The sequence below is a fragment of the Cherax quadricarinatus genome, chromosome 44 (assembly GCF_038502225.1).
Source record: "Cherax quadricarinatus isolate ZL_2023a chromosome 44, ASM3850222v1, whole genome shotgun sequence".
Lineage (NCBI taxonomy): Eukaryota > Metazoa > Arthropoda > Malacostraca > Decapoda > Parastacidae > Cherax > Cherax quadricarinatus.
In genome coordinates this window covers 4229118-4256113 of record NC_091335.1, presented here as the reverse complement: position 1 = coordinate 4256113, position 26996 = coordinate 4229118, and the positions used below count along the sequence as shown (strand labels likewise).

Below are 26996 nucleotides of genomic sequence, written 5' to 3'. Positions count from 1 at the left end.
CGTGAAATTATGAAAATCCTGACATGAGTGACTGTGGTTAATGGAAATTCATAATACAGAGGTCGTCCATCAAGCCTCAGTCCATCACCTTCCTACATGAGTCTGGTTGGATGGGACATTACTGCATCGTGATGGCTGTGATCTTATGAAAATACAGCTGATAATGAAGGTGTTTATATCTCCTTTATATTGTGTGTACTGTATGTTACAGTGTTGTGTGTACTGTATGTTACAGTGTTGTGTGTACTGTATGTTACAGTGTTGTGTGTACTGTATGTTACAGTGTTGTGTGTACTGTATGTTACAGTGTTGTGTGTACTGTATGTTACAGTGTTGTGTGTACTGTATGTTACAGTGTTGTGTGTACTGTATGTTACAGTGTTGTGTGTACTGTATGTAACAGTGTTGTGTGTACTGTATGTTACAGTGTTGTGTGTACTGTATGTTACAGTGTTGTGTGTACTGTATGTTACAGTGTTGTGTGTACTGTATGTTACATTGCTACGTTCACCTTTCTTCTGAATTATGTTGACGTTAATAGTAAGCAAATATAATTCTATATTTAAATCGTTTAATCCTCAACCTGTATCGTCTAACCCGAGTCTGGAATTTATTGGGACTCACAGCATTACACTCCCTCTGCATGATAATTATTCAGGTCTGGCAGGTATACAGAAGTCAGGTGCCAAGTATGTCAGTTAGTTTGGGGCGCCTTGTGAGTTTATCTCATGAAGGCAACTAAACAGTAATGAGTTTTAGTGATTACACTAAAACTCAGAGAAATTTTGAGAGGAGCATAGCGTCTACGGTTTTCGTGTGCCTAGCGAAATTTTGGTGCAACGGGAAAGTATTTCGATGTGGCTGCAGTGTGGAGTACAGTCAGTGGGAAATCCCGCTGGAGGAGAGATGCCTGGCTGGCTGCTGGCCCAGCAGTCGTGTAAGACAAACCCTGTTCTAATATGGTTGATGGTAAGTGAGTATCTTTGTGTGTGTGACTGTGCACGGCCACCACACACACACACACACACACATACGTGTATTATGACGGGAGACTAGAAGAACTGATCCTGACGATAGAATAAGAATTGATTTACAAGTTGTTGCAAGGATTTGACAGATGTTATGTACACAGGCTCTGAAATATGAACCATGAAGGTGAGGGGCAAAGATGGAAACTAAGGACGCAGACCAGCCACAGGGATGTTTAGAAATACTTTTTTCAGCCTCAGGCTGGTCAGTAAAGTGCAAAGAGCAAGATGAGGGAATGATAGAAGCTCAATACACAGTCTCGAAAGTCTGTATATTGGGGCCCAAAAGGTCAGGAACCAATAGTGCAGGCGAATATAATCTCAGAAACAAGTCTAGGAGCTGAGACTGGATCCCACCATAAACAACTGAGTCAGTACACACTCAAATGGAATCACACGTCTCATAAGGACACAGATGAGTCACAGGGTTGTTTAAAAACCTTTTCTTCACTCTCAGGGGATTAACAACTAGAATGACTTATAGGAGGAGTTGGGGGAAACAGACACCCAACACAGTTTTAAGGATAGGTACAAGACTCACGAGGTGGGAAAACTTGTGAAGCAAGTCATGATCAGTGTCATGTCACAGGTCATCTGTCGACACATTCCACGCGTTAACAGTACCTGTTCATGAACTTTATGTGCGTAGGGCAATAATATATGTAATATTGTCCTATTTACAAACATCACATCCATAACTATAGATATATGAACATAGAAACACGAATTACACACACTGGAAGAGCAAACAAGGGTAGGAGAGAGTACCTTAAATGTAGTATACAGGAGTACCACGTATAAAGAAAGTAGAAGATAATTATAAGAAAGGTGTCAGAGTAGAGGGCAGTGGCAAAAAAGCCTGGATGGTATGTGGAATCTTAGAGGGCAGTGGTAAGAAAGGTAATTTCAGAGTAAACCTGGATGGCATGTGGAGTCCCCCAATGTTCACTGTTTGTAGATGATGCTAAAATAATTAGAAAAATGATACGAGAAGAGGAAAGGGAATTTTAGAAGTTCCAAGATACCTTCGGCAGTTTGCAAACGTTGTTAGGTTAATGACTGCTTGACTTTAATTACGAGTGACATCTAAACTGTCGTATCTGGGCGCCTCTGCAAAGACAGTGATTACTTGTGAATGATGGTCAAAGTATTTCTTTTGGTGGGTCACCCTTCCTCAGTGGGAGACGGCCGATGTGTTGAAAAAAAAGCATGCATAACAATGAAAATAGAAGAGGAAATAAGACCACCGGATACATATTATAGCCTAAAAGTAGACACTTCAGACAACCTTCAGAGGCAGGAATCTCTGTTTAAGAATTGTACAAAGTTTATTACCGTAAGCAATTTTAATTCGCATGACTTCAGTGACCCCATGCAGAATTAACCTACTTAAAAACTATGTAAAGATAACTGAACATAGATTCATTTAAGATATTTTACATAAAGTACATTAGGACTATCTAATGATTCATATAAATAAAGTAATGAAGATGCAAAGGTTTGTCAAGATATTCGTACCAGAACCGAGGGGAATGGAGTACCAGGAGAGGGTTAGGGAACTCAGGTAAACAATACTGAGAGGGAGGAGGACCACACGGACCATCATTATAACTTACAAACTTCTCAAATTATTAGATAGAGGGGATTGAGTCCCGCTGTTCGAGAACTCACTATTTTGAGGATAAGTGGAATACTTTTAGAATTACATATGATCTAGTATAGTTACTCAGGATATATTGTTAGATTATAGCTATGTTAATAAAACATTATAATTAGGAAAGCAGAACGAATATCATTTACTATTTTGTTGGGCTTAATGCTCTAGCTCCCGGCATTAAATTTAGAAGAGGAGTGGCAAAAAAAAATTGTCGCGTGTCCTGCAAGAGTAGCCGGCAGTTTCCCAACAATCAGGTCATTTCTTTCTTAGATATGAATCTGTCTAGGAAAGGTTAATATAACTTCTACTTTAGGCCCTGGCTGATATTTCCCAGATTTTACTGTCACTCGTCACAAGATTCACAGTCAAGTTACTTTCAAAAACCAAGACTTTGCGTTCTTGTATAATTTTCTCATGTAGTAAAATATAACAGATTAATATATATATACCGAGCATTCTTTAAGTTCAAGTAGCACCTTAAAGATGCATCTACAAGTGCACTAACGTGGGAGTTAACTTATTTACACTGTCAACACTGTCACTGCGGCTTGTGATAACTGTCTCTTGGAATGTTCTGCTTTCTGTCATCTGTACACAAACCGCACCCAGAATCAGTATTGTTTTAGTCCTACAGACACGGTAAACTCCACGGAGGTATACCTCCCTGATTCAAGTATCCCCTCTTTATGTCTTATTATTGGTCTCTTTGTTCCTGCTCATTGTAAAACAACGTTGATAAGAGCTGCACCTTCTATCACTGTCTTATGTGGTAACGCTAATCCAGCTACATCCTTCATAGAATGTTTTCACTAACAAAAACGCTCGTCTTTAATCACTGTTCCTTCGGCAATTATACCAATCCTTAATGGGAACTATAATTCAAGAATTGTGGATTTTTCTTTGATTCTGTCTGATACATTATCCGTGTACCAGTTACCTTATTTATTACATAAATCTTCACAGGTTTAGTCATGTGCTGTTTGAGTTAATCTTACTTTCACGTATATTCTCCGATGTTATCTCTCTCATAGTAACTTGTGATATGTAATAGCTATGGGATCTTTCTCCACTGCATATTATGAGGACCCATATCCTTGGTTGAGTATATTGAAAATATAAATATATGGTGGTGAAAGTTTTTCTTTTTCGGGCCACCCTGCCTTGGTGGGAATCGGCCGGTGTGATAATAAAAAAAAAATAAAAAAAATATATATATATATATATATATATATATATATATATATATATATATATATATATATTCTTCTTCCAACACACCAGCCGTATCCCACCGAGGCGGGGTGGTCCAAAAGGAAAAACGAAAGTTTCTCCTTTTACATTTAGTAATATATACAAGAGAAGGGGTTACTAGCCCCTTGCCCCTGGCATTTTAGTTGCCTCTTACAACACGCATGGCTTACGGAGGAAGAATTCTGTTCCACTTCCCCATGTGTTGAAAGAAAGAATATATATATATATATATATATATATATATATATATATATATATATATATATATATATATATATATATATATATATATATATATATATATATATATATATATATATATATATATCAATAACAACACTGCGACTAGCCAAGAACTCGAACCCATGTTGTTTCCCGCCTCATGGTGAGCAAAAACCACATGACGCTCTAGCCCATAGGACCAGAAGAATCAAGCACCCTGGGTGTTTTACGGTGATCCGAGGACATACGGTGGTGTGGGCGCCTCTAAGCTAATTTCATTCTACTCCCCGTTTGGTGTACTAGCCTCAATAAGCAGTATTTTATATTACTGTAACCACGAACGAGTGGTATTGATCAATAACAACTCTGCGACTAGACAAGGACTTGAACCCATGTTGTTTTGGCCCACCTCATGGTGATTCTGCGTGGTGCATTGATATAAAAATCGCCTGAGAGGTCAGCACATACAGGAGGAGGTTGAAAAAGCTTGAATCCATGCTTGAGGCTGACTGACGTGCTCGGGCTGGGAAAGAAACATGGCTTGTGAACCAGGCTGCCTAGCTTATGTGGCATTTGTGTGGCCGAGTGGATAAGAGCCCTGCCTGGGAATCTTGACCGTCCCCAGTAGCAGTATCGAGTCCTGCTGACTGCGATCTTTCTCTCTCTCTCACTTTCTCTTTATAATATTTATATATATATATATATATATATATATATATATATATATATATATATATATATATATATATATATATATACATGTATATATATATATATACATGTATATATATATATATATATATATATATATATATATATATATATATATATATATATATATATATATATATATATATATATATATATATTCATTGTCCCTTAAAATTTAACTATGATTTTTAATTTCTTAATATTAAGTTTTGTTTTCCATCCTCGTCATATTGGGCTCATATGAGTTTATAATAGGTGCTTGATATAATTAATTAATTGAAACACTGAGCTTTTATATAATATATAATAGTTCCATACAATTTAATGGGTACAGATATTCGTGTTAGTTACATTTCTTTATTGAATAATACTCATACTAACCTTGTTAGTATGCTCGCGATACAGGATATTCAGTGTATTCCTGACAACAGTATATTAATCAAATTAATAAGCTATTCATTTTATTATATATATATGTATATATATATATATATATATATATATATATATATATATATATATATATATATATAAACTGATACCTCACTGGCTTACATACGAGGTTTTAATACATTTTATGTATTACACTGAATATTTATTGAGAAGTGTTGATTTAAGCTGCAGATTCTTCAACCTCCTGCTGGGCCTTGCGGAACTTAGCCAAGTTCAGAGCAGCGATCTCCTCAGCCTCCTCGATCTGGCGCTTGTAGGTCTTGATCTTCTGTTGCAGCTTGTCAACAAGGTCCTGCATCCTCTCGTGGTTCTTCTTGTCCTCGTCGGACTGGAAGGTGAGCTCCTTGATGCGCCTCTCACACTTCCTCAGGTTCTTCTGGGCATCAGAGTGACGGCGTGCTTCATCGTCCAGTTGGCCTTCCAGCTCGCGAATGCGGCCTTCCAGCTTACCCAGGGATTTCTTACTTGTCTTCACGGCGAAGCTTTCGCTGTCATCAAGCTTGACTTGGAGTTCCTTAACAGAGACTTCCAGGCTCTTACGCACCTTCTCCAGGTTCTGGGCGTGTTCCTGCTCAGCGCGGAGTTCATCAGCCAGGCGAGCGGCGTCAACCATGGCCTTCTTAGCCTTCTCCTCGGAGTTCTTGGCCTCGTTCAGCATGTCTTCATACTCAGCCTGAGAAAGAAGTAAAAAATAACCAATATAGTACTTACAGGAATTTATGACTGATTTAAGTGTGCCTTGTCTGCAGCCTAAATCGCACACACACACACCATGTTTATATATATATATATATATATATATATATATATATATATATATATATATATATATATATATATATATATATATATATATATTAATACGTCGGCCGTTTCCCACCGAGGCAGGGTGACCCACAAAGAAAGAAAAAGCTTTCATCATCATTCAACACTTTTACCATCATTCACATATGTATATGTATACATGAAATAAGATCTCACAAAATCGCTAAAGAAGCGTGTATTGAAGGAGTCGTGAAGATTGATTTCGCTAGCCATCTCTCTGGACAGTCACAACTGTAGTGTACCTTCCGACCTGCTAACATTCAAATTTATTCCTGATCTTTATTGAACAGGTGATGATTTGCAAAATTTTTAAATATTGTACCTCAGTGGCCATTTTTTTCTCTACCTTCAGATCATTCGTGCATATAATAAACATTAATTAATCATATTGTTTAAAATGTAAATAAGATATTTTGAAAAATAAAATAGTTTATGTTTAAAAAACTAGGAAAATTACAGTGAAACAAGAATCTGACCGTTATACAGGGACGACTTAGTCTACATTGCTAATAGAAAGTCTATACATCCAGATTTGCTTTAGAATTCTGTTTCGGGGAACTTTCAAAAGCAAAAGCATACCTACATCTGTCAGTGTATAATGTTCTTAAGATGTTTAACACTACGACACTCGGAGCTTTAAGACCACTTAGTTTATCTGATTATTTACCCCTCGATTCCAGTTAATCGGAACCAAGGATATGTAAAATATTAAAGACCCTAACTTAGAGGAATATGCCTGTGTGTGGATCAGAGATGTAATGATATTAAAAAAAGTAAATATAAGCTTACGTGAAGAGTCTGCCATTCTCCTTCAAGCTTCCTCTTAGAAATGGAAAGAGTATTGTACTGAGCGCTAAGGGTGCTGTACTGCTCATTAGCGTCACTAAGATCAGACTCGGCTTGACGACGGCCACGGTCCGACTGCTCAAGAAGAGTTCTGGATTCTTCCAGTTCTCCATGAAGAGAATTAGCGCGGCGCTCGGCGATCGCGTATTGCTCGCGGTATTCTGAGCCTAGACGCTGCTCGTCTTCAACCCTCGCTTGCAGGTCCTTTACTTCACTCTGAAGCTTCTTGTAGCTCTTTTGTAGGTCACCATATGCCTTGCTTGAATGACCAAGAGAGACTTCCAGCTCGTTAATGTCTGCCTCAAGCTTCTTCTTCAGTCGGAGAGCCTCAGCCTTACCCTTAGCTTCTGCCTCTAGGGAAGCTTGCATAGATTCTAGAGCACGAATGTGACACTTGCTGAAATAAAAAGAAAAAACATAAATATTAATGGATATTTAATGTTGTTAACCACAATATTAAAAAAAACTGATTAACTGGGAATGAGAAAATGCTGAGCTGAATGAGAAAATATATTACTTACCGAATATTGTCAAACTCTTCTTCTTTCTCCTGAATTCGTTTGTCAATTTCCTGTCTAACTTGGCTGAGTTCAAGTTGACCACGGAGTACTTTGTTCTCCTCTTGTTCCAGGGCGGCTTCAGCTTCCTCAAGAGCAGCTTGAAGTTCTTCTTTCTCGATCTCAAGACGCTTGACATTCTTCTGGAGGTCATGGTAGTTTCGGCCACCATCACCAATCTGATCTATCAGATCCTTGATCTCATCGGCCAAGTTTTTGTTCTCGCGGCGAACTGTGTCCAGGTGTTCAAGATTTTCTTCGTAGGCGGCCTTAATGCGGAAGTGTTCAGTGGAGTAGTTGCGGCACTCCTTCTGAGAAGCGTCAAGTTCAGCCACAAGGTCGTCAACCTTCAGTTTCCATTCGTTGATTATTCTATCAAAGTTCTTTTGCTTCTTCTCTGCGGCCTGGGCTAAAGCTTCAGCACGTTCAATTGCTATCTGTGTTTCATCGAAGTCCGCAGCAAGTTTCTCCTTGGATTTCTCCAGGGCCAGGTTCTTAACATTAAGTTGTTCAATCTGTGCTTCGGCTTCCTCAAGGCGAGCAGCAAGCTTCAACCGGGAAGCTTCTATCTCCTCAGCACGGGCAACGCCTTCTGACTCGTATTTGGAACGCCACATCTGGGATTCAGCATTGGCTTTTGTAAGCTGGCGCTGCAAGTCCGTCTTGCTTTCACTTTCTTCGTCAAGTTGTTCTCGGAGACCATCAATATCATGCTCTAAGTTGCGATACTTTCCAAGAAGAATACTGCGTTCCTGTGGGTGACGAAATATATTTGCGTTTAATATATCGCTTAACATCAACAGATACTGCTGTTATTTTATGAAATATTAATTAAACACCGTGAAGAATTTTTTCTGATAGTCATCTATATAATTAAAGAATGATTTTCATATAAAAATTTGAAACCAAATTTTATTTTAATAATTGAAGGTAAATTATTATAATTGAAAAATGTTTTTCAGTGCTAAAGGATGTAATGATCTAGATGAAAGTAATTCTTAACTTATGCTGGTGGTACACTCACTTTGCTGTCCTCCTCGGCAAGCTTTTTCGAGTCTTCAAGCTGAGCATTCAGGGATACTTTAATCTTGGACAGTTGTCCAGTTTGGGTTTCAGTCTCCTCCAGCTGGCGCAGAAGATCAGCATTTTCAATAGCAAGCTTCTTCTTGCTGGCATCGAAGTCATTGAGAGTACGAGTGGATTCTTCATATTTGGCATTAAGTTCAGCTATCTGCTGCTGCAGTTGTTTGATGGACTTATCTGCAGTAGCCTAGAAATTAAGACAAAGGCTAAGTATATTTCTCAATGTGATAATTTCTTAATATTTATAAAAAGTAAATACTTGTCATATACTGTTTGTTTGTTTAATATTATTTACAGTCGAATAAAGATGGTATTTGAAATGAATTTTTACAGTTTTCATGGGAAAAATAATAAATACGTTTACTTAAATATGTCAAGGAAGTGTATAATATAAATTTATTACATAAAATCTACGGTTTTCCTATGTGTTATAGATAAAGCAAATTATGCATGACTAGATATTCGAAGGATGAACACACGTTACTTTAACTTCAGGAAAAATGCAAAGTAGAACTTGATTAGTTTTACCTTGTCACGGGTAAGACCGTCCATGGCAGACTTGGCATCATCCGCTTTACGCTTCAGATCATTCTTCTCCTTCTCCATCCTGTAAATATTCAAGGCTAACGTTATTCTTGTAAATTTCGTACGACATTAAACATTTCTCATTTCCATAGTAAGATCTAACCTGGTGTAGATCCTACAGCTATATATATATATATATATATATATATATATATATATATATATATATATATATATATATACAAACAAACGCAGACGGGCGATCTTAACTATGCAAGACAAGCCACGGATTGGGGGGGATTGGAAATCTTTAGCTCAAGTACTTTCACACTCGCAGTGCGTCATCAGGAGCTGTGCAGTGTTGCAAGGGAGCAACCAAAGCAGGGAGAAAAGTCTCAGATTCCCCTCCCCCGTGGCGTGTCCTGCCTATTATATATATATATATATATATATATATATATATATATATATATATATATATATATATATATATATATATATATATATATATATATATATATATATATATCACTAAATTAACTAACAGATTTAAGGCATGGTGGCTATGTAAACAGAAGCTGATTTGCTTACTTAGCCTTCGTTTTGTTGAGATGGTCAACCTGCTCAGACATTTCGGCAACAGCATCATTATGTTTCTTGCGAAGAAGATTAAGAGCAGAGTCATGCTGGATGTTGGTCTCCTCGAGGTCACGGCGGAGCTTGGCCAACTCAGCCTCGCGCTTCTTGTTCAGTTCGATCTGAGCTGCAGTGGCTCCTCCAGCCTCATCCAGACGATCGGTGAGTTCTGAAAGCTCGCGAGCAAGGTTGCTCTTTCCCTTTTCAGCCTTGGCACGGGCCTGTCGCTCATGTTCAACCTCTTGTTCGAGCTCCTCGATTCGAGACTGCTGTTCTCTAATCTGCCTCTGGACCTTAGCAAGCGCACCCAGATCATCCTCAAGTTTGCTAGCAAGCGCGGCATATTCCTTATCCTTTCGCTGGATGGTAGACTCAATGTCTTTGTAGTTTCGCTCTAAGTCAACCACAGCTTCTTGAGTAAGCTTAAGGTCGCCCTCAACCTTCCTCTTATTCTTCTCAACATCACCACGCAGCTTCTTCTCCCGCGCAAGAGAATCCTCCAGCTCGTCTAGGGTTTGCTCGAGCTTCGTTTTAATGTTGTGGAGATGATTACACCTGTCTTCAATTCCCTGGAATTCTTCAGAAGACTTTTGGCCAAGCTCTTGAAGATGTTTCTTTTCTTTAGTCGCCTTGTTAAGGAGCTCTTCCTGGTGGGCAATTTCTTCCGTAATATTGTGAATTTGATGGTCTCTTGCGGCCTTCTCTTGCTCTGCCTTCTGAAGTGAAAGCTCAAGATCTTCTAAGTCCCTCCTCATGTTTCCTAGTTCCTGATCGGTCTTCTTCCTGTCTTGTGATAGCGCAATACGCGCTTCCTCCTCCTTCTGCAGGCGCTCATTAACATCCTTTAATGTGAAGATATTATTCACCCTTTATAGTTTGCTCATAATAAATTCAATTATTTATATGCAGAAATTCTTAGTAATTAATATATAATCAATATTTTTTTTGTAGTTAAATGTAAATGCAGTGAAATGGTGTATACACTAACTGAAGCATACTTAGTGTGTATATATATATATATATATATATATATATATATATATATATATATATATATATATATATATATATATATATATATATATATATATATATATATATATATATATATATATATATATATATATATATATATATATATATATATATATATAGTAAGAGTTTATTAATACAGGCATTAAATATAACAAACTAATAGTACATGTATTTACTAATAAGTGTCAGTAACTGCAGGTGTGTAGTCGGAGGGATTCAGAATCATAATTTGTATTGTTATTTCTAGGACCTTTTTTTTCTCTGCTATACTGTGTTTTACTTACGTTAAACTGGGCTTCCAGTTCATGCTTCTGAGACTGGAGCTTGGCCTGTTTTTCGACGAACTCTGACATATTACCCTTGGTTGATTCAAGCGCAACTAGAATGTTGTTCTTTTCCTCCTGAGCTGCGGCAATAGAAGCTTCCAGCTCCTGGCGAAGCTTCAGCTCATTGTCGTAATCCTCCTGAGCTTTAGTGGCCCTCTGCTTGAGTTCGTATATTACATCCTCAATACGAGTAACGTGGAGCAGAGGCTTAACTTTCTGCCAGAGATTGAACCAGACCCAGGACTGCATGGCCAAGAACTTCCTCAGGTTGCGCTGGACGACAACGAGGGCAACACGCTGCTCCTGCAGTCTTCCGAATTCCTTTCGGCCGGTGAAGCCACGTACCCATGACTGCAGCCACGATATAATTTTGCCCAGACGTTCATCACGGATCTCCTCCAGGGTACCCAGGACTCCAGCACGGAAGAACACCTGAGAGTAGTATAATTAATTCAGATCATTCAAATACTTTCTACTTCTGGTATATTAGAACTTTAATTTTCTAAAAACTAAAACAATGGAAAGCAATATTTCTCATAAACTTTCGGACGGTACGACAATATATAACTTTAGGCTAATATCAAGTGATTAGGGCTTTCAAAATGTCAAGTTATTTAATAAGTTACTTAAGTGGAGGATTTTAAGTTGGCTACAATGCGAGTATATTGGTACACAGGTAAAAAAGATGAAAGTTGTAATTGTTGACCTTAGTGTTACCCAGGCGGTAGAGCTCCTCTTCTAGACCAGCCTTGTCGAAGCAAGCCTTTGCCGCCTTTTTCTCATCAGCAATTTCAGTCATCTCCTTAGAAGCCAAGATCTTGTAACTGTGAGTGAAGAGGCACCATTACGTACTTCTTAAGTATTTTTAACTAACTAAATGCAGACTTGCATCACAATAATTAAATATATAAGAAAGAAAGAAAATTTTACACTTAATCACATTATCTCTCTCCCTTTTTTTAATTATTCTGTATTCAACTACTGTAGTCTCACCGGTGCCGGAAATCGGGGTAGATCATCCTGTTAGGGAAGCCTTTACGACAGATCCTGATGCCCTCAAGTACACCGTTACAGGTCAGCTGATGCATGATCAAACCAGCCTCAGTCACACCTGCGGGAGGAAGTACATGTAATGTTGAACAATGTAGATAAACAAACAATATTATTCCAGATTTCACAACGCTTAACTTGAGAAACAAGAGGTGATAGTGATGTTAAAAGTTAAGTGAGAAATCATAGTGAAGGTGCTCGATGAACTCACCTGGGGACTTGGTCTCGTTGGGGACGATACAACGGATGAAGTGAGGATGAGTGGAGTTGAGGGTCCTCATCAGGTTGTTTAACTGGTCCTGCACCAACAAATATTGACATCAGAATTACTTGATATAATTACCTAGTGAGTCAAGGATCATATAGGGGGATCAACAAAATAATTTAAGTGGTTACAAGCAAATTTCTGGTTTATATAATAAAAAATTCTAGAATTTAATTTAAAGAAACTGGTTTAAATAAACTTACATAAAACCAGAAGTTATATGACATAATAATCTTGTTTTTATTTTTTCAGTAATTTAAACAAAAAGGAAACATGTACTAATGTTTTATGTTGTATTATTATTGAAAGAAGACTATTACTAAGTAAACATACTTACCCTGTATCCAGAAGACACAGTCTTGAAAGAACCAGATTTTGCGCCGCGACCACCTTAAAAATATCAATTTATATTAGAGAGTTTTTATTATTCTCTTATTTTACATTTATTATTTATCATTTACAACAGGTCTTATTAAGAATAAAATGTCTGGTATTATAAGCAGAAAGCAAACGAATACGTGAAAATTCTGGCGTTTCCTTCGATCTCCAGTTTGGAGAGTAACCCATACATCAGGGCAGAACGATGACTGTGAACTCTGCAAGGAGATAAAAATATATTAGAACTTCGGATCCACAGTGAAAATATATAATGGATATAATCAGGCAAATTGGTAATTTCGTATTAAATTTAAATTTGAATATATTCACATATTTCGTTGTTTAATTTTATTGTTAATGACAATAAATATATTTCGTAATTCAAGTGGTAAAAAATAAAGTAAAAATGTATTACTGTTGTCAGAACAGAATCTTTGTCGAAACACTTGCACACATCTTGTATACACTTACCACCTTTGCCACCGGAATCAGCTGGACCAGACTGTCCGGGATGGTCAAGGAAGACAGTGACGATAAGTTCGTTAGAGGACTTCTTGAGCTGGTCGACGACAGTGTCGTTGAGGGGATCCTTGTTCTTCTCCAGCCAGCCAGACAAGTTGTAAGTGACAGTACCAGCGTAGTGAACGATGGCGAAGTGGCCTTCAACCTCTCCGGGCTTGGGTGGCTTGGGCTTAATGAACACAGGGGACTTTCCTAGATGGTTGGCGTTCAGTTTCTCTAAGAAGGACTTATCGGTAGCCTTGGGGAACATAGACTCTTCCTCAAGAATGGAGAGCAAGCCCATTTTCTGTCGAAAACGAACATAAAATTTAGTAATGAAACATACACAAAAAATATATAAATAAGCAGTCGTAGTATGTTATGTTCACATCCACTGCATTTTTCTCTTGGTTATTTACCTTCTCGAAGAGCTCAATGCAAGCTTGCAGATCCATACCGAAGTCCACGAAGACCCAGTTGATGCCTTCCTTCTTGTACTCTTCCTGCTCCAGCACAAACATGTGATGGTTGAAGAACTGCTGCAGCTTCTCGTTACAGAAGTTGATGCAGATCTGCTCGAAGCCGTTGTACTGGTAGACGAACCAATATCATTGTTTAAAAAGTACGCCAATTTAAATCTTCAATAAGCTCATTTTCGCTGTTGAAGCTTGTCAACACTTCATTTCCCCAGCAGATATTAAGAGTACGTGTACTTCAAAGTAATTCGATTAACCATATCTTTGTATTATATGTGACATAATTCCTTTTTCTTTGAAAAGTTATTTGAATTACATTTGCTTATAATTTCCTTCTTATCTCACTTCATACACAGACAACTAAAATTTGATTTATATATTAATTCTATAAAAATAAAAAGCAGTAGTGTTATTAAAATTACTTACATCGAAGATCTCAAAGCCAGCAATATCAAGTACACCGATGAAGGATTGACGCTTCAGGCCAGTCTCAAGAGTAATGTTACACTTTACTACCAGCCACTTGAAGACACGATCGAACAGACCCTTAGCCAGGGCACCGACGGAGTAGAAACACTGATTTACGTTCATGCCCTTGGCTACGAACTCAGCACCGACTTTGATCTTGGGCTTGGTAATGTTCCTGTACAGGTCGTCACCATCAACACCGAGGAGCTTGGCAACCTTGAAACCAACCTGTAAAGGAAGAGAAGAAAGTTACCATTCTCGTGAACTTTAAGATTCATGTGTACGTAAAGCTTGAAACTAGTTTTGTTATCTATACAATGTTGGCATCTAATAAAAGAAAGCAGAAAATACCTCAGTGCCATCAGCTTCAGCTTGCTCATCACGACCCTTCTGTTTGAACTTCATTTCACCCATGTGCATGACGGCTGCGGTGATCTTATAGACATTCTCAACCTCTACACTGGAGAAACCCAGAACATCGAAGGCGTCCTGTAGTAAACACATACGTGGAGCGTCACTCAGAAGATCTTTGTTAACTCTTTGCACATTTTTCACCAAATGATTAACGAAGTGTAAAATATGCTTATCAGTTGTGTTGACGAGAATAATCATATAAGTAGTATATGACGGCAGCAAGAATATTCTAGTGTAAGGTAACACATTGATGTGGGTCATCCAGTACATACACATCTCGTGACTGACATGCTGCTTAATTCTCCTCATCTAGTTTTAACTAAGGAGTTAACGAACATGTAACTCTCAGATCCACAGCAAGTTTATACGAAATATTTTTATATAATAACAACTCACTTAATATAAAAAAATATGTATAGAAATCTATTTATATACTTTTCATAATCACATATGAAGGAATCGAAATATATATATATATAATATATATATATATATATATATATATATATATATATATATATATATATATATATATATATATATATATATATATATATATATATATATATATACATAGGCATAAAATTGAACATATAAGCCTTGTAAATTTATGTAAGACAACTCGCCAATCCTCTGATCTGTTGGAGGGAGCAGAGACCTGCCATGGAACTTCCTGTGGCAGTAAAAAAATGTCATCAGTAAACAAGCACAAGAATGAAGACATCACTAGACAGCATTTGAAGATCTATATCTTTCTTATAGTATAAAGGAGGATATGTCGCGTGTTTGTATCTTCTGTGATACTGTTGTGTTTGCAGACACGATCGACAGTGCAGGTATGGAGAACTGACATGCTTTTATTTCAGTTTCTAACTGTTCGTCTGATTTCCTTTTCAGTTATGAACAGTCTAAGGGTTCTTTGATAAACTTTAGTATTCATGTACAGATAAATCTTAGTATTTTTTTTTTATATGGCAGAAAAGTAATATTAATGTCTACCCAATCGATATAAGTCTTCCAACATATCGATTGATAGGCTTGTATACTAATAAACACTCACACCGGTGTCTGGACCGTATTAATACACCTGGTTACATCACTCACGTGACAGAACTGCATGTCCTCGCCGTCATCAATGGAGGGGACGGTGACCTTGCCCTGAGACACGTAGTGATAATCGTAGATATCGTTGCTAAGGAAACACATGGCTGCAGATGGGGAGCAAAAGTGTTGGCGGTGTGGACGAAAAGTGATTACATTTTGATGGGGTTTCCACCAGCAATTTTTTTCCTAGCTGTTTGTTTACAACAGTTTTTTCCGCGATCACGAATTAGTAACATGGAAACAACTTACTTTCAGCAAATATTAACACTAAAAATTTGGTGAAATATATAGGATATCAATCAGTTTGAAATATATTTCTGATTAATTTATTATGATACTTTCTTAGACAATCAGAAAGCATTTCTTCGCCAGGAGAGGAGAGATAACACTTGGTTTACAGTGACTGAGGAGAGAGACACGTCATGTGACAAAAGAAATTAGTTTTCGTCTCTTAAACGTTTTCTAAATTTAGGAATGATAGTGTTATTGAATGCCCATACGTATTGACTATGAGATTGTTTTATGTCTAGTTATGAGAAAAAACGTAATTATGCATTAATATAACAAAAAACTATAAACTATAATAATTCTCCTTGACTCACAAATATCTGTGCGTTAGTCTCTGGTATATATTAAATATTTATACCATATCATCAGACCTTGGAATAATGATAACGAAGAATATTATGGTTTAAATACGTATCCTATCCCCTTAGATTTGTTGCAGTGTTTTAGCTAAGTGGGTTTGGCATAGTGGTTTAGTTTAGAGTTGCTGCATAATGGTGTTTCTTAGAAAAAGTTTCTCAGTGCTGGGTTTAGCGCTTAGTTATAATAATAATAATAATAATTATAATAATTAGAGAAGGTTACATATTGTCGTTAAATAGTGAGAAGAGATAGTGTTTTCTCTGCAGTGTTGCTTAGTAAGGTTGTTAGTAAAGATATGTTGCAAGTTGACGTTACTTATGTTGCATATTGACGTTGCTTAAGATATGTTGCATATTGACGTTACTTAAGATACGTTGCATATTGACGTTGCTTTAGTATGTAGCGAAGTGATGATGCTTAAGATAAGTTGCACTTCGTTTACTTGAAGATGTTTATTTACTTTGAAGTTTTGTAGCGCGTATCCTTAGACGTTTTGAATTGTGTCGTTGCTTAGAGATACTTTATAGTGACGTTCCATGTTGGTTTTACTGTCGAGATAATTAAGGTCTATAATCTAAAAAATAATTTAACAGACGCATTTTTACTAATATCTTAATTCATCTTCAACTAGGCTTCGACAATTATGATTTGTCTCTTAATTTTCTTTTCAGTCTTTTATGGAATGGTATTAAAATATTGAAAATAATTTCTGTCAGACGAAATATATTAATTTAGTTGTGTATTTTTTCCATTATTGTCTGCAATAGGAAATTCACTTTGGATTCATTATGGAGGGCGTAGTAAACAGAGATAACCTACAAAATACAAAATTGCTAAAAATTTCTCCTTACAGATTAAATATCAAAACATGTTCTGCGCTGAGAGTTGTAAACTTTTCAGCTCAATGAGCAAATTACTTACGTTTGATCATTGCGACCTGGTCGGACATCATCTCGTAGAAGATATGGTAGGAACGCTCAAGAGGTTGTTGGGAGATAACACGGGCCTTCTCTAGCAGGTAGACCTCAATATCAGCACCAGACAGCTTGCCGTTGGGTTGGAAGTGGATACGGATGAACTTACCCTGTGTGCAGGAGAGACGATTATCATTTATTAAAGTTTCACTAGTCAGTAAGACAGATTAATATTTATCATTTCTATTTACTTTTTTTTCCACTGTATTGAAGACCGCCTTAAATAAACAGTAGAGAACAAGATAACGTCAAACTTACGAAGCGGGAGGAGTTGTCGTTACGGGTGGTCTTGGCGTTACCGAAGGCCTCCAGTACAGGGTTGGTCTGGATGATCTGGTCCTCCAGGTTCTGATACCACAATGCAAGAATTATTTTAATGACGAGTTCTCGCAAAGAAATCTTAATATCAATCAAATTTATTTCTAAAGAAAATAATCTTTTTAACTAGTATTTTTTTTTTTTTTTTTTTACAAAATTTAAGATTACGTCTTCAAGTCCTTTAGAAACTATGTCCGAGTCTGTGTGGTTGATTGAGTTTTTGGATGTAGTCTGTGAAGTACAATATAGTCATTAAGATGACTGAAGTACACCTGCTCACCACCAGTCAAGAATACTTTAATTCTATATAAGGATAGGAGTAAGCTCCCAGTGTATATGCAATGAGAGATACACACCTCTCAGTGTATGCACACTACTGGTCTGTATATTGGAGACATGAATACGTGTCAGAATAACATTTCATATACGAATATTAATTTAAAATATAGATGCTTCTCACCCCTTTCTCGGCATCGCCCTTCTTCTTGGTGGTGGCGCCGACGTTGGCGAAGTAGGAGAGCACCTTCTTGGTGTTCTCAGTCTTACCAGCACCAGACTCACCGCTGTGGTAGGAATAACACTTTTGTTTAATCAATGAGTTTCTGGAGGTATTGGAGAGAAAAATCGAACCTCTCTGCACTGCCAGAAAAAAATATTAATTATCACATCGGTCGTTTTTTTTTTTTTTTACGAAAGCAGTGAGTGGTCTTATGATGGAGACAGTTGCCATTTTTAGTTCAATGACTATTTTGAAAGCAGTGCACGGACGTCACAGTCAGATATTAACACAATATATACCCACAGATAATGTAATATCCAAAATTTCACTAGTTTTCAGCGTTAATAATTAGAGATACGTTAATTGCCTATTATCAGATTGTTCTTATATACATATTTCTGTTTTCTTTACAAATAAAATATAACTTACGTAATAAGCATAGACTGGTTCTCGCCAACTGCAAGAGACAGAGATTATATTTAAAGTTATAGTGAATTCCTTTCATGGATTCTGATATGAAGATTATCCACATTTTAAATTTTGTACCTCACAGTAGTCATTCATCTATCACTTTTTTGCAGTCACATTAATATAATAGCTTAGTGTGTGTGTGTGTGTGTGTGTGTGTGTGTGTGTGTGTGTGTGTGTGTGTGTGTGTGTGTGTGTGTGTGTGTGCACAGTGCACAAGCGCAGGCGTATAGGTAGGTAGCTCCAGGTCTTTCACGCTGCAAATTGTGTGTCGTCAGGAGCAATGTAATGAATGGAAATGGAATCTGGATACAGATAAGATCCCATGTTCTATTTTCTTTCACTGTATTGCTCCTGAAGTTGAGCTTGCAATTTGCAGCATGAGAGGAGCAATCTCACTTCCCCATTGAGTTAAACACTTACGTTGCATCATGTTCATGTAAGCACCGTCAGCAATGGCAAAGAGATGGGGAGGCACCTCATTACGCCTCTTGCCCTGGTAGATCTTGACCACACGATTGGTGTAGATGGGGTAGCGCTTGTAGGGGTTGATGGCGATACAGAAGAGACCAGAGTAGGTGTAGATGAGCCTGTTGACGTAACGGGACTTCAAGTTGTAGAGGACGGAGGCGTCGTTAAGGTAGGTCAAGTTGGACATGTCCTCACATTTTTCGTACTTGGGAGGGTTAACCTGACCAACGAGGTCCTTCTTCCAGTCCTTGGTTTCACCTCCGGCATAAACGGAGATAAGATCGCCCTTGGTGCCTGTGATCTCACCCTCGATGAAGCCCTCTTTGGGATCAGGGACCCAGCAGGATTTTTTGGCGTCGTAAGGCTTGGTGGCATCCTTCATCTTCATCTCAATAGAGATGAACAAGAACTCGGTAGGATCCGGGTCAGGACCCGTGGACTTCTTAACGTGGCCGGGCATGTTGGTGGTGAGTGCCTAAAGTCGTCTAATTCTCAAATATAGATATCTTGTCAGGATGTTCCTGTAACCAATATATAAATTGATTAATAAATTATATACGGAAGAGCCAGTAATCACTGTTACTACACACAGTGTTATTAATGTGCCGCATATTGTGTTTTGTTTATTTAACAAATATAATTAGTCCTATATACGTTACAAGTTTAAGGTTTTATGCAAACTCTGCATCAAAGTACGCAGTACTTGAGCCACTCAGCCAGATCCTAGATAAGTATGGGCGCCTAGCCGAAGCTATGCGGTGGATCCAATACCCTGGGACACTAGGTTTGTTTAAGTTATTTCATCAAATCCTGCCACATCCAGTGAACTTCAAAAGAAATTTTGGTATGCTTAGCAATTTTTTTTTTCGAAGTTTACTGCATGTGGCAGTAAACTCTGATGAAATAACTTACCACAAGCCTGGTGTCCCGGGGTATGGGATCCAACGCATATAAGCGCTTAGGCTAGGCGCCCATACTTATCTAGGATCTTGCATCAAAGTACTGCGTACTTTGATGCAAGAGAATGCAGGTTAGAAGCTTGTTGTGGAATGAAAAATTATACACATATATAGTATATATATATATATATATATATATATATATATATATATATATATATATATATATATATATATATATATATATATATATATATATATATATATAGTATAGGTGCTGTTAAGCATGGAACGTAATTGAATATATAATTTAACTGAGAAATCACAAAATCACCTGGAATTACGAATTAAAACGCAAAGTACAAAGTTAATCAACACAGCGCCGTAGTCTGTATAGTATATTAAGTTTTTTTTTTTTTTGGTTAAATTGTTGTAAGTCATTTTCTTTAATATTTTGAATTAAAATCTTTGTATAAAGAGTTTAAGAAGCGGTTCATTGGGATGGTGGTCAACTTTTGTCTTTGTCAGACTGGTTTAACTTCATGTAAAGTTTTACCAACTATACGAGGACCATTAAGGGTTGACAGCCTCTAGTTCATCACCTGTCAAGAATACTTCACTCCCCTAGAATAGAGGGATTAAGGTAAACAGTCAGCATGTATACACTGAAAGTCATGTAACTCACTGTGTATATATTCTGTGATGATGGACTTGAGGCTTTTATGTACAATTATAACTATCACTTTTTTTCAGAAGGTTCTCGTCAGCTTCAGTGAGCTTTCAATAATTTCAATTTAACACACTATAGATCGCACTGTTAAACCCTATTCTCAATTAGCAAAAAAAAAAAAAATTAACACTATGCAGTAACTTTACAAATTTTGTTAAACCGTAATTGTAAGTTGTATAACTTACAAGTCGCGCTTCACTGCACCACCACGAGCACACCTTGTCGAGCACACCACCGTCTCGAGCACCCACCGGAGGGCGTCTGAGGGCGCCAGCTCCGCCGACTTACCAGGTCGCCACGTGAGGTGTAACACAACCTCTGGTAAGTTAAGAATAGCACCCCGCCAGGCATGGTCACTCCTGACGCCTTTTCCTTCTTGGCATCCCACTGTATCCATGATACCAACTAACAGACAGTCGTATCATTGATCTGTAATGACATAAATGCGTTAATTTGCAGCCCACAATTTATCATGGATTGAAACAATTGCGAAGTGCTGTTCTGGCTGATGGTTCTAAAATTGTGGGATCGTTTTCCATTGTCTTCAGATTTGTGCCATGTGCTCCTCCTATATTTGGGAAGGTGCGCTCTGGTACAAGATGACCCTCCTTGTCGAAAATCAGTCTTCAACTATTTTCACTTATTATTATATTCGTTTACATTCTCTTCCATATCTCATATTCGCATGGCTCAATACCTTCTTTCTCTCTACTGTCTGCAGATAACCTAGTAATTGCGAAAGAAAACGCCGAACTGAACCTAAATGTGACCCGTACTCATACCATCGATCTTTTACATTACATAATAATAATAATAATTATATAATAATATCTTTATTTCTACAAGTACATACACAAGGTATACAGTCCTAGCTGACATCATAGACTTACTACTAATAGAAAGTCGCTTGACTCAAGAAATCGTAATGACACGATTGCAAACAAACCATACCCCCGGCCGGGATTGAACATGCGACGGGCTGGAGTTTTGAGACTCTATGACCGCGGGTTCAATCCCGGCCCGGGATATGGTTTAGAAAGTCGCTTGTTATGCAAAGCATTTCTGGCAAATTAGATCAGTTTTGTCCCGGGGTGCGACCCACCCCAGTCGACTTACACCCAGGTACCCATTTTATACTGATGGGTGAACATAGACAACCTGTGTAAGGAAACACACCTAATGTTTCAACCCTAGCCGGGAAGCGAACCCGGACCCTTTACCGTCTGAAGCGAGAGCTTTTGCCACCAGGCCACGGGCCACCATATTAATCTTTACACCGAACCCTTCATCCTGACCTCACATTAAGATATTACATACCGACCTCCGATGTTTCTTCATCCTCAAACCCAAGAGTAGAACGGCTTTCGACCCGCGATGTCAGTTAGGCTTATGATGAATCAGATTTTGGAATTGCGCCTGCAGCGACTGAGGAGTGATTGTAAACAGTCCGGCAGCATGTCCAGGACTAGGTTTCAACAGCCTCTAAACACAGGCTGGATTGTTTATTAACGCCTCTCCAGGACAGGTTGAATTATCAGTAACCTTCAAAGACGAGCCGAATTGGTTGTTAGCAGCAGTCAAGGACCGGCTGGACTGTCTGTTAGCAGCCCTCAAGAACAGGTGGAATTTTTTGTTAGCCCTCGAAGACAGGCTGGAGTGTTAGCAATCATCAAGGACAAGCTGGACAGTTTGTTATCAGACATCAAGGACAGGCTAGACTGTTAGCAGCCATCAAGGACAGGATGGACTGTTAGCAACCATCAAGGCTAGGCTAGACTATTAGCAGCCATCAAGGACAGTCTAGACTGTTAGCAACAATCAAGGACAGGCTTGACTGTCAGTAACCATCAAGGACAGGCTTGACTGTTAGCAACCATCAAGGACAGACTAGACTTAGCAGTCATCAAGGACAGGCTAGACTTAGCAACCACCAGGGACAAGCTGAACTGTTAGCAACCATCAAGGACAAGCTGGACTTAGCAACCATCAAGGACTAGCTGAACTGTTAGCAACCATCAAGGACAAGCTGGACTGTTAGCAGCCATCAAGGACAAGCTGAACTGTTAGCAACCATCAAGGACAAGCTGAACTGTTAGCAACCATCAAGGACAAGCTGAACTGTTAGCAACCATCAAGGACAAGCTGAAATATTAGCAACCATCAAGGACAAGCTGGACTATTAGCAACCATCAAGGACAAGCTGAACTGTTAGCAATCATCAAGGACAAGCTGGACTGTTAGCAACCATCAAGGACAAGCTGGACTGTTAGCAACCATCAAGGACAAGCTGTACTGTTAGCAACCATCAAGGACAATCTGGACTGTTAGCAACCATCAAAAACAAGCTGAACTGTTAGCAACCATCAAGGACAAGCTGACTGTTAGCAGCCATCAAGGACAAGCTGAACTGTAAGCAACCATCAAAGACAAGCTGGACTGTTAGCAACCATCAAGGACAAGCTGGACTGTTAGCAACCATCAAGGACAAGAAGGACTGTTAGCAACCGTCAGGGACAAGCTGAACTGTTAGCAGCCATCAAGGAGAGGCTGGACTGTTAGCAACCATCAAGGACAAGCTGGACTGCTAGCAATCATCAAGGACAAGCTGAACTGCTAGCAACCATCAAGTACAAGCTGAATTGTTAGCAATCATCAAGGACAAGCTGAACTGTTAGCAACCATCAAGGACAAGCTGACTGTTAGCAGCCATCAAGGACAAGCTGAACTGTAAGCAACTATCAAGGACAAGCTGAACTGTTAGCAACCATCAAGGACAAGCTAGGCTGTTAGCAACCATCAAGGACAAGCTGAACTGTTAGCAACCATCAAGGACAAACTGGACTGTTAGCAACTATCAAAGACAGGCTGGACTGTTAGCAACCATCAAAGACAAACTGGACTGTTAGCAATCATCAAGGATAAGCTGGACTGTTAGCAACCATCAAGGACAAGCTGAACTGTTAGCAACCATCAAGGACAAGCTAGACTGTTAGCAACCATCAAGGACAACGTAACTGTTAGCAACCATCAAGGACAAGCTGAACTGTTAGCAGCCATCAAGGACAAGCTGGACTGTTAGCAGCCATCAAGGACAAGCTGGGTTGTTAGAAACCATCAAGGACAAGCTGGACTGTTAGCAACAATCAAGGACAAACTGAACTGTTAGCAGCCATCAAGGACAAGCTGAACTGTTAGCATCCATCAAGTACAAGGTAGACTGTTAGCAACCATCAAGGACAAGCTGGACTGTTAGCAACCATCAATTACAAGCTGGACTGTAAGCAACAATCAAGGACAAGCTGGACTGTTAGCAACCCTCAAGGACAAGAAAGACTGTTAGCAACCGTCAGGGACAAGCTGAACTGTTAGCAGCCATCAAGGACAGGCTGGACTGTTAGCAACCATCAAGGACAAGCTGGACTGCTAGCAGTCATCAAGGATAAGCTGAACTGCTAGCAACCATCAAGTACAAGCTGAATTGTTAGCAATCATCAAGGACAAGCTGAACTGTTAGCAGCCATCAAGGACAAACTGAACTGTTAGCAACCATCAAGGACAAGCTGAACTGTTAGCAACCATCAAGGACAAGCTGAACTGTTAGCAACCATCAAGAACAAGCTGGAATGTTAGCAACCATCAAGGACAAGCTGGACTGTTAGCAACTATCAAGGACAAGCTGAACTGTTAGCAGCCATCAAGGACAAGCTGGACTGTTAGCAACCATCAAGGACAAGAAGGACTGTTAGCAACCATCAGGGACAAGCTGAACTGTTAGCAGCCATCAAGGACAAGCTGGACTGTTAGCAACCAGCAAGGACAAGCTGGACTGTTAGCAACCATCAAGGACAAGCTGGACTGTTAGCAACCACCAAAAACAAGAAGGACTGTTAGCAACCATCAGGGACAAGCTGAACTGTTAGCAACCATCAAGGACAGGCTGGACTGTTAGCAACCATCAAGGACAAGCTGGACTGTTAGCAGTCATCAACGACAAGCTGAGCTGCTAGCAGCCATCAAGGACAAGCTGGACTGTTAGCAGTCATCAACGACAAGCTGAGCTGCTAGCAGCCATCAAGTACAAGCTGAATTGTTAGCAACCATCAAGGACAAACTGAACTGTTAGCAGCCATCAAGGACAAGGTGGACTGTTAGCAGCCATCAAGGACAAGCTAAACTGTAAGCAACCATCAAGGACAACCTGAACAGTTAGCAGCCATCAAGGACAAGCTGGACTGTTAGCAACCATCAAGGACAAGCTGAACTGTTAGCAACCATCAAGGACAAGCTTGACTGTTAGCAACCATAAGGACAGGCTGGACTGTTAGCAACCATCAAAGACAAGCTGGACTGTTAGCAATCATCAAGGACAAGCTGGACTGTTAGCAGCCATCAAGGACAAGCTGAACTGTTAGCAACCATCAAGGATAAGCTAGACTGTTAGCAGCCATCAAGGACAAGGTAGACTGTTAGCAACCATCAAGGACAAGCTGGACTGTTAGCAACCATCAAGGACAAGCTGGACTGTTAGCAGCCATCAAGGACAAGCTGGACTGTTAGAAACCATCAAGGACAAGCTGGACTGTTAGAAACCATCAAGGACAAGCTGGACTGTTAGCAACAATCAAGGACAAGCTGAACTGTTAGCAGCCATCAAGGACAATCTGAACTGTTAGCAACCATCAAGGACAAGGTAGACTGTTAGCAACCATCAAGGACAAGCTGGACTGTTAGCAACCATCAAGGACAATCTGAACTGTTAGGAACCATCAAGGACAGGCTAGACTGTTAGCAACCATCTAGAACAAGCTGAACTGTTAGCAGCCATCAAGGACAAGCTGGACTGTTAGCAGCCATCAAGGACAGGCTGAACTGTTAGCAACCATCAAGGACAAGTTGAAGTGTGAGCAACCATCAAGGACAGGCTGGACTGTTAGCAACCATCAAGGACAATCTGAAGTGTTAGCAGCCATCAAGGACAAGCTGGACTGTTAGCAGCCATCAAGGATAGGCTGAACAGTTAGCAGCCATCAAGGACAAGCTGAAGTGTTAGCAACCAACAACGACAGGCTGGACTGTTAGCAGCCATCAAGGACAAGCTGAACTGTTAGTAACCATCAAGGACAGGCTGGACTGTTAGCAACCATCAAGGACAAGCTGGAATGTTAGCAACCATCAAGGACAGGCTGGACTGTTAGCAACAATCAAGGACAAGCTGCTGTTAGCATCCATCAAGGACAAGCTGAACTGTTAGCAACCATCAAGGACAAGCTGGACTGTTAGCAACCATCAAGGACAGGCTGGACTGTTAGCAACCATCAAGGATAATATGGACTGTTAGCAACCATCAAGGACAAGCTGAACTCTTAGCAACCATCAAGGACAGGCTGGACTGTTAGCAACCATCAAGGACAGGCTGGACTGTTAGCAACCATCAAGGACAATCTGAAGTGTTAGCAGCCATCAAGGACAAGCTGGACTGTTAGCAGCCATCAAGGATAGGCTGAACTGTTAGCAGCCATCAAGGACAAGCTGAAGTGTTAGCAACCAACAACGACAGGCTGGACTGTTAGCAGCCATCAAGGACAAGCTGAACTGTTAGTAACCATCAAGGACAGGCTGGACTGTTAGCAACCATCAAGGACAAGCTGGAATGTTAGCAACTATCAAGGACAGGCTGGACTGTTAGCAACAATCAAGGACAAGCTGAACTGTTAGCATCCATCAAGGACAAGCTGAACTGTTAGCAACCATCAAGGACAAGCTGGACTGTTAGCAACCATCAAGGACAGGCTGGACTGTTAGCAACCATCAAGGATAATATGGACTGTTAGCAACCATCAAGGACAAGCTGAACTCTTAGCAACCATCAAGGACAGGCTGGACTGTTAGCAACCATCAAGGACAAGCTGAACTGTTAGCAACCATCAAGGACAAGCTTGACTATTAGCAACCATCAAGGACAAGCTGAACTGTTAGCAGCCATCAAGGACAAGCTAGACTGTTAGCAACCATCAAGGATAAGCTGGACTGTTAGCAACCATCAATGACAAACTGAACTGTTAGCAACCATCAAGGACAAGCTGAACTCTTAGCAACCATCAAGGACAAGCTGAACTGTTAGCAACCATCAAGGACAAGCTGAACTGTTAGCCAAGGACAAGCTGGACTGTTAGCAACC

At 39.2% G+C, this 26996-nt stretch overlaps 1 protein-coding gene across 1 annotated transcript in view; it reads right to left on the bottom strand.

The window, feature by feature from the left end:
- LOC128706036 (uncharacterized) overlaps positions 1-21158 on the bottom strand; it is a 96422-nt gene extending 75264 nt beyond the window's left edge. The window contains exons 1-22 of the mRNA XM_070093872.1: positions 21004-21158; positions 19142-19710; positions 18680-18707; positions 18212-18314; positions 17692-17781; positions 17381-17543; positions 15812-15915; positions 14645-14782; positions 14252-14521; positions 13769-13939; positions 13323-13656; positions 12808-12860; positions 12417-12504; positions 12149-12266; positions 11862-11979; positions 11114-11587; positions 9750-10636; positions 9162-9240; positions 8575-8820; positions 7515-8302; positions 6937-7390; positions 5486-5995 (exon numbers count right to left, since the gene is read on the bottom strand). Coding sequence (XP_069949973.1) covers positions 5486-5995; positions 6937-7390; positions 7515-8302; positions 8575-8820; positions 9162-9240; positions 9750-10636; positions 11114-11587; positions 11862-11979; positions 12149-12266; positions 12417-12504; positions 12808-12860; positions 13323-13656; positions 13769-13939; positions 14252-14521; positions 14645-14782; positions 15812-15915; positions 17381-17543; positions 17692-17781; positions 18212-18314; positions 18680-18707; positions 19142-19649 — 5724 coding nt within the window. The 5' untranslated portion in view covers positions 19650-19710; positions 21004-21158. The remainder of the gene's footprint in view (positions 1-5485; positions 5996-6936; positions 7391-7514; positions 8303-8574; positions 8821-9161; positions 9241-9749; positions 10637-11113; positions 11588-11861; positions 11980-12148; positions 12267-12416; positions 12505-12807; positions 12861-13322; positions 13657-13768; positions 13940-14251; positions 14522-14644; positions 14783-15811; positions 15916-17380; positions 17544-17691; positions 17782-18211; positions 18315-18679; positions 18708-19141; positions 19711-21003) is intronic.
- Positions 21159-26996: the final 5838 nt, after the last annotated feature.